Here is a 14,841-nt window from a genome sequence, read left to right as displayed (position 1 = left end):
TTTTGAAAAGATTATCTTCTTTTATATTACCTGCGAAACACACAATATACATGTAATTGTTTCCTGCAAACATTGTGTAAAGTACAATATTATTAATTAAACATATTTAAAGTAATTTGCACATTTGTCAATTAAAGAAGGCTTCTATATTTATTATAAAGATTTAATAAAAATACTACAATTTCTAACCATATAAGCTTTCTAATTAATCCAATAATTATAAGTAAACATCGTGATATTTGCCGTCAAAGAAATAAATTAAATTATTATTTAAAAAAATACTTTAAGCAATCACAACTGATAAGTATAGCAAGCACCAAAATCTTTAGACTGACTGGCAAATGTCGACAGTCTATAGCCTTGCTGTAGCGGATCGAATTTCTTAGATGTTGATATCCACATGCATGTGTGCCCATAATTCCACCCTTCGCAACTGGTAACTTTATTAATCATTTCACGAATCCCTCACAATACAGTATACCTCGTGAAATAATATATTTATGAGTCGATATGCAACACGTATATACACAGTAACATATTACATATACACAGTAACAATTTACATATATTGCGGTAATATATCTTTAAATGACATAATGTTTTTTAGAGGTAAAGTAAAGAAAATACAGAATAAAATTGTCAAATATTGAATAAAAAATTATATCTTTATTTAATATCGGCATAGGTTATAATTTTATGATATTTAAGCTATAAATATTTAAATTTCCTCTGAAATTTTAATCTTGCTATAGCTATTGACTTCACAGATACTTCCAGAATAGCGGAACTGAAAAGTTTGATTTATGGCTGTGTATCCTATTAATTATTAACGATCGATATAACCTACGTTAAACTATGCATTATTGATAACCGCGTTGAATTCTCAAAGCTTTTTCTTACTTGTCATTTGTTCTTCTTCTTCTTTTACTAGTGCTCAAATCTCCCTTCCTTTTTTCATGAAATCATAACGTCTAAGTAGCGCAGCATTCATCCTTCAAATATAAGTTTAGAGCTCATGCACAATGAGAGGAATAAAGAACAACGAATTAAATATAGAAAGAATTCCGTGTCTTGAAAAAAAAAGGAAGACCGTGTTGAAAAACGGTTAGGGCGGGTAAATGAAAGTGCCTCGTCTTGTCCTGCCTATTTGCAAGACGCTACAAATGACACTTTTTCAAATATTGCTTTCTAAATTAATTATTCATATACATGTTTGTTAGTTTCAACCATCTTTACATGTAAAGAAGGATGCAATAACAGGATTTGTGTTGAAAAAGTGGATTGTTTTTTTTATACTTAGTGCTTAGTGGTCATTTCACATGGTTAAACATGAAATATTCTGTCTTGCCCCAAGTTCTCTATTTGCAAAAGTAAATTTTGAGATTCTATCTTTGTATTGATTTTAGGCATTGTAATTTCTGATTCCCACGATACAAACAAAACATGTTAAAATTATATTCTATTTACGTGTCATAGAAGACAGGATAAGCAAGAAAGTATAAAATGTAAAATACAAATATAAGACAGCTAATAACAAATGTAAAAACATAAGAAAAATATGCAATGGAATAAACAATACTTTTCGATTATCTTTTTATATTATTTTAATAACGTGATATGTTAAATACTATGTTAGATGAAAGTTAACTAATGCTGATTATTATGACTAATTGCAAATATACTATCTTCTTTCTTCTTTTCTTTTCTCTTCTCAGATTTAATATTATGATATGAGTAGTACATTAAGTCCATCAGTCTTCTCATAGAATCACACTTGCATATTTTGTGTAAGTAAGTTGTAAGTGGAATAAGACATTTTAAGTATCTACAATTAGTAAACAAATAATTTTCATGGTTATCTAAATAGGTTCAGTAATTAATAAATTCGCAGCTAATTTTGTCAACAATAATATTAGATACATTAAATTTTAACATTAAATACATATAGTGCTGAATTTGTTTATATTATTCTAAATAATGATTCCAAATTTCCAATATTTTCCAAATTTATTTCATAAATAGCGTGAACAATTTTAATTTATTAAATAATTAAAATTTAATGGATAATATATATTTTTGTTAAAATATTTTAATAATATAATAAATCAATATATTATAAATTATTCCTTAAATGCATAGAACATATTTAAATATATCTAAAATTAAAATTTGGCGAAATTAGGTTTATAACATTTATACTAACACCCATAAAGGTTTCGAGATTCACGGGAACAATACGAGCACAAGTAATCTGAATAGGTACAGTTGTTCGCCTCATTATTATCATTAAAGACTTTTTTCTATTTTTGTCCAATGTCAGCCACTCCGTTTCGAAAATATGGTCAATCATTTGGTGACTCTACTGAAATATGTAAAATGTATCCATAGATAGCATGTGTGTTAGAAACAAAATATATTTATATTACTGATACCTCGTAGATGTTAAAATTATTTAATACTATTAGAATTTCAGCATTTAATTGAGAACATCTATACCTACCATACCAGCTAAATATCTACCATACCTTTATCTTTAATTCGTTTCCATACCAACAATAGAAGAAGTTTTGAATTAAAATACAAGCCATATATAATATCATTTCAATATGTTTGGCTTTCGTTGTTGCTATACTTATTTGATAAAGACAGAAGCATTGCACCAATGTAGTTAATATAAATTGGATAGCAATAGTCAGTCTAAACTTTTCATTTACAATAAACGCAAGTCTAGAATTTAACAAATTGTTCGTATAATAACATATTTGAATAAAATATACTGGAAGAACGATATTCAGATGTACACGATAATAATTTAAAAATTATTGAGTAAATTTTGTTAAATTGGCAAAATTGTAAAACTTAACCTGAATATATCATAATGATGACGCACGCAATCGCGAAGAACGTTTGAATAAGATATAAATCTTCTCAAACGATAAGTTAAGATCTCAATTTGACAGCAAATATGGACTAATATTCCCCAGATGAAAGTATCACAACCAATACTAGCGACTGTTGCGACAGTCATACCTATCATTTGATGAATGAATGCCAGATAGAACAGTAACGTTGATGAATAATCAAATGGCAACCATGCTCTGTATGTCAATTTTCCATTTTTCAAGCTTGATAAAGAAGATAACACGAAAAATGATAACGTTACCGCTGCCAAATATACAAAGCGCCAAGTATTAATTCTAAAATAATTATAAAATGTTCCTCAAATACATACATTATCTTCATAAATTGTATATAATTTTTTTATTTTTATATTTATCTATTTATTTATTTATTCTTTACGCTCTTAAATTCTTGTAACTTCGTATGCAATAAAAAGGTTTAGACCGCATTTGGTACATACATATAAAGGTAATTTTTTTTCCAAAAATGTATTATTGGCATTAAAGGGAGATCCAGAAAAAGTATAAGGATTGAAATTAGAAGTAAATAAGTAAATAACTCCACCTATTTACTGAAAGATATTTAATTAATAAATAATTTTGTCTATCGTTTTAAGTAGAATTTATATTATAGGTCAATAATAATCATATAGATTTCGTCTACTCAAAAAGGTAGAGGAAATTAGTTATTAGTTGAATATTTGTCAGTAAGAGGTAGAGATCACTTACTCTTTTATCTCCACTTTCAACTTTTGTATCTTCTTTTCCAAGTAATCCACACTACATCGCCAACCAGATGTTCGAAAAGAGCAACTCACTTTACGCCTCAATACCAATGCGTTCCAAAAATTTTTATTAAAACTGAAGATACATGGTAACAAAACGGAATAGTCTTGGAGAACTTTATGGGTTAATTAAAAAAAAACAATATATTTTTAATAACTCTATTGCATGTTTCTATTTACCGTACATTAATTTTATGATTTATGAATTTGAACATTTAAAGAGAAAAAGAAATATTACGTAAAAGATCTAGATACGAAAAGTAACACAATGTAAATTTCAATAATTTTATTAATATTAAACAATAATAAAATATATTATGATATTATTGATGATTTGTTAACACTCTATACTTACTCTATGATTTTATCAAATTTATAGAGAATGTTTATTTCAGTCGATGTCGACGGTTTACATGGTTTCTTCATCAGTATGTCGATTATCATAATAATGTTTTTGCGATTTATGAGCAAAATGAATACTTTAAAGCAAGCATTTAACATGTCCATTATAAATAAGAAACTATCGCAAAAATCGTCGGCATTGTCCGTTATTAGGGTGAGGTCTATTAATAGCGATAGCGTAAAGGTATTTACTAAGAAAACTGTTATGCTTGTATACACGTAGTACGCTACGCGTTTATGCAGTGATGACCAAGAATCTGGTCGCCAACATCCAGCCATCGTTAAAAGTATAAAAGTCAACTTAAGTATGCGCATTTTTTAAAAAATTATATTTTTTTAATATTACCTGCGAAGCACACAATACATGTAAATGTTTTCTGCAAAAATTTAGTGCAACGTACAGCATTATTAATTAAACGTATCTTTAAAATAATTTGCAACTTTGTCAATTAAAGAATGTTTTTTGTAAATAATAGAAATATTGCATTTCTAACGATATAAGCTTTCTAATTAATCTAATAATTATAAGTAAACGTTGTGATATATTTGCCGTAAAGAAATATCAAATTATTATTATAAAAAAAGAATACTTTTTAAGCGATCACAACGAATATGTATAGCAAGCACCAAAATCTTTAGACTGACTGACAAATGTCGACAGTTTATAGCTTTGCTGTCGGATCGAATTTCTTAGTATGTATAAGATACATCCATATGTGTGTCCATATATTTTCACCCTTCGCAACTGGTAATTTCATTATTCATAACGTATCCCTTATAACGTATCCCTCACAATATGTTATACCTCGTGAAATAATATATTTATGAGGCGATATGCAACACGTATATACACAGTAACAAAATTTACATACCTTACGGTAATATATCTTTGGATGCAATAATGTTTTTCAGAGGCAGAGTGAAGAAAATACGAAATAGAATTCTCAAATATTGAATAAAAAATTATATCTTTATTTAATATCGGTACCTATAGGTTACAATTTTATGATACTTAAGCTATAGATATTTCAGTTTTCTCTGAATTTGAATCTTTCTATAACCATTGACTTTACAGATACTTCTAGAATAACGGAGCTGAAACGTTCGATTTATGATTGTGTATCCTATTAATTATTAACGATCGGTATAACTTACGTTAACGCATTGTCAACCACGTTGAATTTTTAAAGCTTTCTTTTACTTGTCACTTGTTCTTCTTCTAGAATGTTTGTAGTGATCAATTCTTCCTTCTTTTCCATTAAATTATAACGACAAAATCGCGCAGCATTTATTCTTCAAATATGGCTTTTCATATAAAAAAGATTGATAATTGATTTTAATATAATAACATGTAGAAATAATGAAATATGTAAACTTGAATAAAAAACATTTTTATAAACGTTTATTTAAAAATAATAAGTGTGGCGGCCGCGCGTGCGCCCCTACCAAGACAGCAACATATTCAGCCACGTTTTCTCGCGAGCGCTCGAACGCGCCGACCAAATATATAAACAAATTCGACAGCAACATTCATTGTCCCGATCGACACTCTCACCGACGCCTCATCGGACAAGAGTTAGACGAGCATATAGTGGAGTGTCCATCGCGACTCGCCGAAGAGTCACATGGTATTTTTGGGGACGCATCCTCCACATACCATCGCTACCTTTAATCATACACTCCTCTCCATCGCTATCATCTCTGATCGACATCGACACACGCATCCCCACAATAAGTTTTTATATTAAAATTTAATAGAAATTTTAAATAAATTAGTAGTCAAAGAATAATTTAATTAAGAATAGTTTAAAATGATTTAACAGTTGGAATCTATTTTCCTTTGTTACTGTATTGTTACTCTATAGCGCAGTCCGCTGTAGCGACGATAAAATTGAATCCCTAACGTACATGAATAACTAAAACTAAACAACTAAAATGATTTATGTTACCTTATTTGGATATTTATACATATTGTTATTGATTGCAAATTCAATCAGATTTATTTAATCCTGTGATAAAACAAACATTTTATATATACTAACACCCGCAAAAGAATCAAGATTCAATAGAAATAATATAAGCACTAGTGAATTCATTGAGCATTGTACTACGTTTAATAATCAATAATTAGTATATTGTACAACTAGTGGGAAAAGTGGTCGATTCTGAATGAGTGTGAAGTTGGTCGCACGAGCGAAGCGAGTGCGACCATCACACTCATTTGGGCTCGACCACTCTTCCCACGAGTTGTTTATACTATTTTTTCTAACAAGAGCGTGAAACAGGCCGCTTTTCGCGCTTGTTTTACAATTTCATTTCTCCACTAGTTGAGAAATGGCTCCATTTTTCAACTAGTGGAGAAATGGATCGTTTTGCTCACTCAAAACAAGCGCGAAAAGCGGCCCATTTCACGCTCGCGTTAGGAAAAAATCTTTTTTAACATTTCGATCAAACTTACGCCATTCAATTTCGAAAATGTTACTCACAAGTTGCCGGCTATATATCTGTTGCAAAATAATATTAAAATATAGCCATCAATTATATGTATAAACAAGGCTTTAATTTCATAATTAATTATTATTATTTATTTATTTTATTTAATAATAATTTATTCATAATTCATTATTTTGAAGATTGCGTACCTTCAGTTTTATCTCATTTATATATCAATAATAAAAAATTATTTGCGTCACTCATCATGCAGCATATGCTATAATACATACTTCCATAACGCCAGGTGAACGTACTTTTCATTCCTTGTGTGGTCGACTTAATTAACTGATATGAATAGAAACATACCATCATTGTACATACTTACCATAAATTGAATAGCAATAGTAAACCTGAACTTTTTATTGACAGCGATAGCAAAAAGCTGCAATTAAACACATTTTGTCATTTTAATATCTGCAAGTCAAAATGACTGCGCTGACATCTTTATTAACATAACAATATTAATATTTTTATGACATTAACTGTATTATAAATACAAATTCAAAAACACGATTATGTTGCATTATGCATTCATGAAGAATATCTCTTGCAAAAAATTTTATTTACCATTATATTTCCAAAATTTTAGCATTTTTGAAATATACTAGAAGTGGCATATAAGAAACGAAAGAATACGAATACTCTCTGTCGACAATTTTATCATTTTTATACATTTTAATAAAGATAATGCAATTATAATATTATTTCCCTTTAGTTAAAAATATTTTATTTTTTCATAATTATTCTGCGTGTTACTGAAAGGTTGCCGTATATGATTCTGTCTCCGTATTGATTTTAGGCACTGTAATTTCTGATTCTGATTCTCACCTTACAAACAGAACATGTGAAAATTATATTACAAAGTGTATCATAGAAGGCAGGATAAGCAAGAAAGTATAAAATGTAAAATACAAATATAAAAATAGATGTTAATAAATGTAAAAATATAAGAAAAATATACAATAAAATAAACAACACTTTTTAATTATTCTTTTCTATTTTTCTACTTTAATAAGGTGATACATTAAATGTAGTGTGTTAGGTGACAATAACTATAATGCTAATTGTTACTACTAATTGCAAATATACTATCTTCTTTCTTCCTTTCTTGCCTTTTCTCAGATTTAATATTAATATCTGAGTAGTGCTTTAAGTCCATCAGTCTCTCATAAAATCACACTTACACATTTTGTATAAGTAAGTTGTAAAAAGAATAAGACGTTTTAAGTATCTAGAATTAGTAAACAGACAATCTTAATCTTTATCTAAATTTGTTCAGTTATTAATACAGCTGACTTCGTCAATATTAATATTAAATACATTAAATTTTAACATTAAAAACATATAGTGCTGAAATTTGTTTATATATTATTTCAAATAATAATTCCAAATTTTCAGTATTTTTCGAATTTATTTAATAAACAGCATATACATGATTTTAATTTATTAAATAATTAAAATTGAATTCATAAAATTTGTTTGAATTTGTAAAAATATTTTAATAATGCAATAAATCAATATATAATAAATCATTCTTTAAATACGTAGAACATATTTAAATATATCTAAAACTAAAATTTGACGAAATTAGCTTTCATAATATTTATACTAACACCCATAAATGTATTAAGATTCATGGGAACAATGTAAGCACAAGTAATCTGAATAGGTACAATTGTTCGCCTCATTATTATCATTAAAGACTTTTTATTATTTTTGTCCAACGTCAGCCACTCCATTTCGTAAATATTGTCACTCATTTGTTGACTCTATTAAAATGTGTGCAACGTATCCATATAGATAGCATTTGTGTAAGAAACAAAATATATTTATGTTACTGATACCTTGTAGAGGAGGGGGAGCTCCGTTTGCCTACATTCCCGATTTCCAACAGCTTTGTTTGCCCACAACATTTTGTCGACAGCTTTGTTTGCCGACATTTCCGATTGCCTACAGAGCGATTTGCGATTGTCTACGAGCATTATTGCGCACATGTAATAATTAAAAATACGAACATAAGTTTGCGCACATGACCTTATTACGCACAAACACATTGCATACATGACTTTATTGCACACATACACATTGCACACATGAAATAAGAATATTATTAAATATTAACACTTTGCACACACGCTTATATTGCGCATGCACATACTTTTTGCACACATGACTTTATTTCGTACATACACATTGCACACATAACGTTATTGCGCACATACACGGATTTCCAACTTTTGTGTATTGTGTACGCAATAATGTCATGTGCGCAATCGGCATGTGCAATGAGTTTGTGCATAATAAGACCATGTGCGCAAACGCACATTCGTATTTTTAATTATTACATGTGCGCAATATAATGCTTATATTGACAATCGCTCTGTAAGCAATCGGGAATGTTGGCAAACGAAGCTGTCGGCAAATGTTGTAAGCAAACAAAGCTATTGGCAATTGGGAATGTAGGTAAACGGGACTCCCTCCCTCGTAGGTATTAAGATGTTTTGATAACAGACTGTTAGAATTTTGCAACAAAATTTATACAGAATAACATCAGCATTTAATTAAAAGCATAGATACCCATCACTCCTAGTACTAAATATCTATTACCATACCTTTGTCTTTAATTCGTTCCCATACCAACTATAGCAGAAGATTTCAATCAAAGTAACAGATACATATGATATAATTTCAATATGTCTGGCTTTCGTTGTTGCTATACTTAATTGATAAAAGCAAAAGCATACCACCGATGTAGTTGTTATAAATTGCATAGCAATAGTCAGTCTAAACCTTTCATTTACGATAAACGCAAGCCTAAAATTTAATAATTTTGTTTGTGTAATAACATATATTTTAATAAAATATATACTTGATGAGAACGATATTATATTCAGATGTAAACAATACATGTATATTAATTTAAAAACTATTGTAAAGATTTATAAGATTGACAAAATTGTAAAACTTAACCTATATATATCATAATGATGATGCACACAATCGCGAAGAACGTTTGAATGAGATATAATTCTTCTCAAGCGATGAGTTACGATCTCAATTTGACAGCAAATATGGACTAATAATCCCCAGATGAGAGAATCGCAAGCAATATTAATGATGTTTGCCGCAGCTATACCTATCAGTTGATAAGTGAACATCAGAGAGAACCGAAACGTTGACGAATAATCAAATGGGAACCATGCTCTGTACGGTAATATTCTATTTCTGAAGTTATTGATTAAAAGAGATAGCACCATCCATAAATATGCTATCACCTCCAGATATACGTAGTACCAAGTAGTATTTCTAAAATAATTATAAAATGTTCCTCAAATACATATATAATAATCTTAATTCTTAGATTTTATGTAAATTTTTTATTCTTATCTTTATTTATCTACCTATTTATTTATTTATTTATAATAATTACTTTTTACCCTTTTAAATCCTTAACTCCGGTTGTAATAAAAATTTTTAGACCGTATTTTATATAGTAAAATAAAGGAGTTGCTCATTCCAAAAATGAAGTCGGCATTAAAGTGGGAGATCCAAAAAGAATACAAAGATTCAAATTAAATGTAAATAAGTAAGTAACGTCGCCTATTTAACAATTACAATATAGGCAAATAAGAGCCAAAACGCCGGTAGCAAGGCGACAAAATTAACTGGATTTAAACACTTATATAAAGAACGATCAAACGTTTCGGTCCTTCGCTTTAATGGTTAACCAATCTCTCTCGTCCGTCACATTGCCAGCCGCGGTGCAAGGACTGTTACAATTAGGTCCAAATTTTTCCATGCAACAGGTTAGAAGCGGGGGAAAAATAGCGTGTGAATTTATTAAGTACGTCGAGTCGAGTGTGAATTGTTTTCCCCCCAACTTTCGTCAAGGCGTTCACAATCACTGTATACAAACCATCAAGAAAGTAGTTTTCGGAAATATGCCGATCCAGCTCCACGATCGTCCATTAATTCAAGCGCTCCGTGAGACAAAGGAATTTCTTAAAAATAATGTTAACGTATATATTAGTCACTAAGGCTGACAAGGGTAACCCCACTGTAGTTTTGGACAGGGGCACTTACATGGGGAAGATGAAAGAGATGCTCGGAGATGAGAATACGTATTTAGTGTTAAATAAGGACCCTACAGGTAAAATAACTACAGATCTCAAGGTTCTCCTTAAAGCGTGGCTAGGAAAGAAATTTATCACACAGAGACAGTATAATTTCCTCAATTGCACTGACGACGTTATCCCATGAGCATATGGTCTTCCGAAGATTCACATAGCCAACTGTCCGCTCAGGATCATAGTATCGTTAACAGTCCGCTACAACCATTAGCTAAGTTCTTACAAGATATAATACAGGGGAGCGTGCCTAAAGCTAACAGTCGCGTGGAAAATAGCTTCGAGCTAATTAGGAGCCTGGCGGGTACACGATTGGAAGACCATTTCGAGCTGATTTCCCTTGATGTGGTCTCGCTGTTCACAAACGTTCCTACGGAGTTAGTTCTGACTGGTATTAAGGATAGGTAGCCTTACATCACAGCTAACACTACGATACCACAGGAAGAATTTTTGAGAGCTATCCAGTTTGTACTGGATTCAACGTATTTTGTTTTTGATGGGGTAGTTTATAGATAAACGTTTGGTTCGCCGATGGGATCCTCTCCGTCTCCTGTGGTGGCTGATTTAGTACTGCAAGATTTGGAGAGGAAGGCATTAGAACGCCTTCCCATTTTTATACCGATTTATCGCAGATACGTGGACGACGTTTTGATGTCCATCCCGCTCTCACTTGTCAAGACAGTTTTGGAAATATTTAATTCCTTTCATAAGAGATTACAATTTACGGTTGAAGTTGGACGTAATCGGGCGATTAATTTCTTTGATACCACGGTAAGGGTCAACAATGGAATGTGATACCAATTGAATTCAATTGGTATCACAAACCAACTTTTTCGGAGCGATATTTAAGCTTTTTCTCCCACCACCCGACCTGTCAAAAAATAGGCACGATTATTGGCTTGGTTGATAGGGCGTTTTTATTGTCTCACCCGAGATATCACCAAGAAAATTTGAGTAAACTTGTCAATATCCTTTTGGTCAACGGATATCCTCGGGATTTCATTTTTAAGCACGTAAAGACAAGGTTGCTCAAATTGGTCGACGAACAGGGGAGGACGGGGGTAACGGATTCGCGTATTTCGACTTCTAAGAATGGGGAATTCGATCAGTTTTTTGTCATTCCTTATATTGACAAAATTTCTAACGCTCTTAGCAACACGTTAAAAAAGTTTAGCTGCCGCACAGCATTCGTCGGTATAAATAAGCTAAATCGGTTTGTTAAGCCACACAAGGATGTATTGCATGATTTTGCACAGAGTGGGGTGGTTTACAAAATTAACTGACGTGATTGCGACGCCTCTTATGTTGGCCAAACGAAGAGACAGTCTGGCACGCGGGTTAAAAAACACCGTAATCAGTTTAGCGGAAGGGCGGAAAATTTGTCGGTCGTGTCCCAGCACCGCTTAGAAGGACATGAGTTCGATTGGGATAATGTCACGATTTTGGACAGAGAAAGATCTTATACCTGAAGGAGCGTCTCGGAGATGGTTCACATTAAGCGCCAAGCCAATGGCATTAATCTGCAGGAGAACACGGCGAAGTTGAGCAGCGTTTATCGGGAGAATTTCGCATACGTAACTTCGCCTCTCGGGGTTATATATTTAATGCCTATTTGTTGTGCTCGACACGTCGTGTCTCCCGTGAACAGTATTAGTTTCGCTCTCCCGCAATAACGACGCGACCTATACATTTTACAGTAAACACAATGATAATAAGTTACGTTTCGATGACGATGTCCGTTAATTTCCACGTGGTGACTGTCAGGTAATACTGCTTGTCTTCTGTTTCCCGATTGATTGGTCAGATTTTGTAACAGTTCTGTGTTTAATTAAGGCAACAGTCGCCCCGGGAAATTGCATCGTTCCGCTGTTTAACGAATTGAGACGACGTACTCGATCGAAGGATTTATGGCAATGCGGACTCTGCGGAATTGACGGCATGGCTGGAATGGCGATCTTTTATTGTTTGACGACGACTTGATTGCATGTAATTTTTTTTATATTTCATCACTGAGGATGGTCCAAAGCGAAGACTCGAAACGTTTGATCGTTCTTTATATAAGTGTTTAAATACAGTTAATTTTGTCGCCTTGCTACCTGCGTTTTGGCTCTCATTTGCCTATATTGTAATTGTTTATTGTTGCGAGAGCTTTAACCTTTTATATTGTCGCCTATTTACTAAAAAATATTTAACTAATAAATAATTTTGTATATCGCTTTAAGTAAAATTTATAGGTATTATAGGTCACTCAAATAATAATCATATAGATTTATTTTACTCAAGAAGCAGATGAAATTAGTTATTATAATTGAATATTTGTCAGTAGAAAGACTTGACCACTTATTTTTTTTACTTTCACCCCTTCAACTTTTTAAATCTTTTCTTTCAGATATTCCATTCTCTCACCGCTTTCGGAAAGAGCAACTCATTTTACGCCTAAATATCAATACATTCTAAAATTTTTTATTAAAAGCCAAGATACATAATAACAAAACAGAAAAGACTTCGGGAACTTTATGGGTTAAATAAAAAAAACAATATATTTTTAATAATTTTTAGGTGTGTTCTAATGCACATTTCTATTCTCGATACATTAATTATATCAAGTGTAAATGTGTAAATAAATTTAAATAAAAAAAAGAAAAATTTACGTACAAATGTGAAAAATAACACAAAATAAATTTTAATAGTTTCATTAATATTAAGTAATTATCGGTATATTATGATGTTATTGATGCTTGTTAATACTTACTCTATACTTTTATCGAATTTATAGACAATATTTATTTCAGCCGATGTCGACGGTTCACATGGTTTCTTTGTCAGTATATCGATTAGCATACTAATGTTTTTGCGATTTATAAGCAAAATGAATGCTTTAAAGAAAGTATTAAACAGGTCTATTAGTAAAAAGAAATTATCGCAAAACTCATCGGTATTGTCCATTATTAGAGTCATTTCTACTAATAGCGATAGTATAAAGGTATTTATTATGAAAACTATTATGCTTGTATACACATAGTACGCTACACGTTTATACAGTGATGACCAAGAATTTGGTCGCCAACATCCACATATCGTTAAAAGTATAAAAAGCAAGTTAAGTATGCGCATTTTTTAAAATATTATCTTCTTTTATATCACCTGCGAAGCACACAATACATGTAATTATTTCCTGCAAATTTTGTGTAACGTACAATATTATTAATTAAACGTATCTTTCAAGTAATTTGCAATTTTGTCAATTAAAGAATGCTTCTATATTTATATCATAATTATTTAATAGATTTATTCCTTTATTTTCTATTATTTACAAATGTTATTTGTAAATAATAAAAATATTGCATTTCTACCCATATAAGCTTCCTAATTAATTTAATAATTGTAAGTAAACATTGTGATATTTGCAGTAAAGAAATAAATCAAATTATTATTATAATAAAAAATACTTTAAGCAATCACAACTGATAAGTATAGCAAGCACCAAAATCTTTAGACTGACTGGCAAATGTCGACAGTCTATAGCCTTGCTGTAGCGGATCGAATTTCTTAGATGTTGATATCCACATGCATGTGTTCCCATAATTCTACCCTTCGCAACTGGTAATTTTATTAACCATTTCACGTATCCCTCGTATCCCCCAATACAGCATACCTCGTGAAATAATATATTTATAAGTCGATATGGAACACGTATATACACAGTAACAAAACTTAAATATATTACGGTAATATATCTTTAGATGCAATAATTTTTTTTAGAGGTAAAGTAAAGAAAATACATGATAGAATTGTCAAATATTGAATAAATAATTATATCTTTATTTAATATCGGCATAGGTTATAATTTTATGATACTTAAGTTATAGATATTTAAATTTTCTCTGAAATTTTAATCTTGCTATAGCTATTGACTTTACAGATACTTCTAGAATGGCGGAGCTGAAACGTTTGATGGCTGTGTATCCTATTAATTATTAACGATCGATATAACCTACGTTAAACTATGCATTGATAACCGCGATGAATTCTCAAGCTTTTTCTTACTTGTCATTTGTTCTTGTTCTTTTTTTACTGGTGCTCAAACCTCCCTTCCTTTTTTCATGAAATTATAACGTCGAAGTAGAGCAGCAT

At 30.9% G+C, this 14,841-nt stretch overlaps 2 protein-coding genes across 4 annotated transcripts; both read right to left on the bottom strand.

Annotated features, from left to right (window-relative positions):
• Positions 1-1,636: 1,636 nt before the first annotated feature.
• LOC112463932 (odorant receptor 22b-like) lies at positions 1,637-4,694 on the bottom strand. Its single transcript, XM_025030649.1, has 6 exons — positions 4,678-4,694; positions 4,041-4,433; positions 2,865-3,197; positions 2,526-2,727; positions 2,204-2,359; positions 1,637-1,825 (listed from the first exon to the last, which is right to left on the bottom strand). Exons 2-6 carry the CDS (start codon positions 4,400-4,402, stop codon positions 1,769-1,771), a joined length of 1,110 nt encoding a protein of 369 aa, XP_024886417.1. The 5' UTR covers positions 4,403-4,433; positions 4,678-4,694; the 3' UTR covers positions 1,637-1,768.
• Positions 4,695-7,582: 2,888 nt separating this feature from the next.
• LOC112463917 (odorant receptor 49b-like) lies at positions 7,583-14,397 on the bottom strand. 3 transcript variants are annotated; one of them, XM_025030618.1, is made up of 6 exons: positions 14,157-14,397; positions 13,460-13,851; positions 9,551-9,886; positions 9,193-9,394; positions 8,194-8,349; positions 7,583-7,811 (listed from the first exon to the last, which is right to left on the bottom strand). In XM_025030618.1, the coding sequence occupies exons 2-6, from the start codon at positions 13,819-13,821 to the stop codon at positions 7,761-7,763; spliced, it is 1,107 nt and encodes a 368-aa protein (XP_024886386.1). In that variant the 5' UTR covers positions 13,822-13,851; positions 14,157-14,397; the 3' UTR covers positions 7,583-7,760. The 3 variants fall into 3 exon arrangements, with proteins under 3 accessions (XP_024886386.1, XP_024886395.1, XP_024886404.1); XM_025030627.1 differs by having other exon boundaries at positions 14,210-14,397; XM_025030636.1 differs by lacking the exon at positions 14,157-14,397 and having other exon boundaries at positions 13,460-13,881.
• Between the last annotated feature and the right edge of the window lie 444 nt (positions 14,398-14,841).

The sequence above is a fragment of the Temnothorax curvispinosus genome, unplaced genomic scaffold (genome assembly GCF_003070985.1).
Source record: "Temnothorax curvispinosus isolate PA1 unplaced genomic scaffold, ASM307098v1 QBEX01001474.1, whole genome shotgun sequence".
NCBI classification, from domain to species: Eukaryota; Metazoa; Arthropoda; class Insecta; order Hymenoptera; family Formicidae; genus Temnothorax; species Temnothorax curvispinosus.
The sequence above is the reverse complement of the archived record's forward strand: the minus strand, read 5'-3'. Positions and strand labels throughout refer to the sequence as shown.

Excerpts from the sequence above, each read along its gene's own strand:
- LOC112463917 (XM_025030618.1), bottom strand. The coding sequence starts at position 13,821 with ATGCGCATACTTAACTTGCTTTTTATACTTTTAACGATATGTGGATGT. Across the intron at positions 9,887-13,459 it reads AAATTCGATAAAAGTATAGA|AAATACTACTTGGTACTACG; the intron begins GTAAGTATTAAC and ends TAATTATTTTAG. Across the intron at positions 7,812-8,193 it reads ATCTTAATACATTTATGGGT|ATACTTAAAACGTCTTATTC; the intron begins GTTAGTATAAAT and ends TACTAATTCTAG.
- LOC112463932 (XM_025030649.1), bottom strand. The coding sequence starts at position 4,402 with ATGCGCATACTTAAGTTGACTTTTATACTTTTAACGATGGCTGGATGT. Across the intron at positions 3,198-4,040 it reads AAATTTGATAAAATCATAGA|AATTAATACTTGGCGCTTTG; the intron begins GTAAGTATAGAG and ends TAATTATTTTAG. Across the intron at positions 2,728-2,864 it reads CATCATTATGATATATTCAG|ACTTGCGTTTATTGTAAATG; the intron begins GTTAAGTTTTAC and ends GTTAAATTCTAG.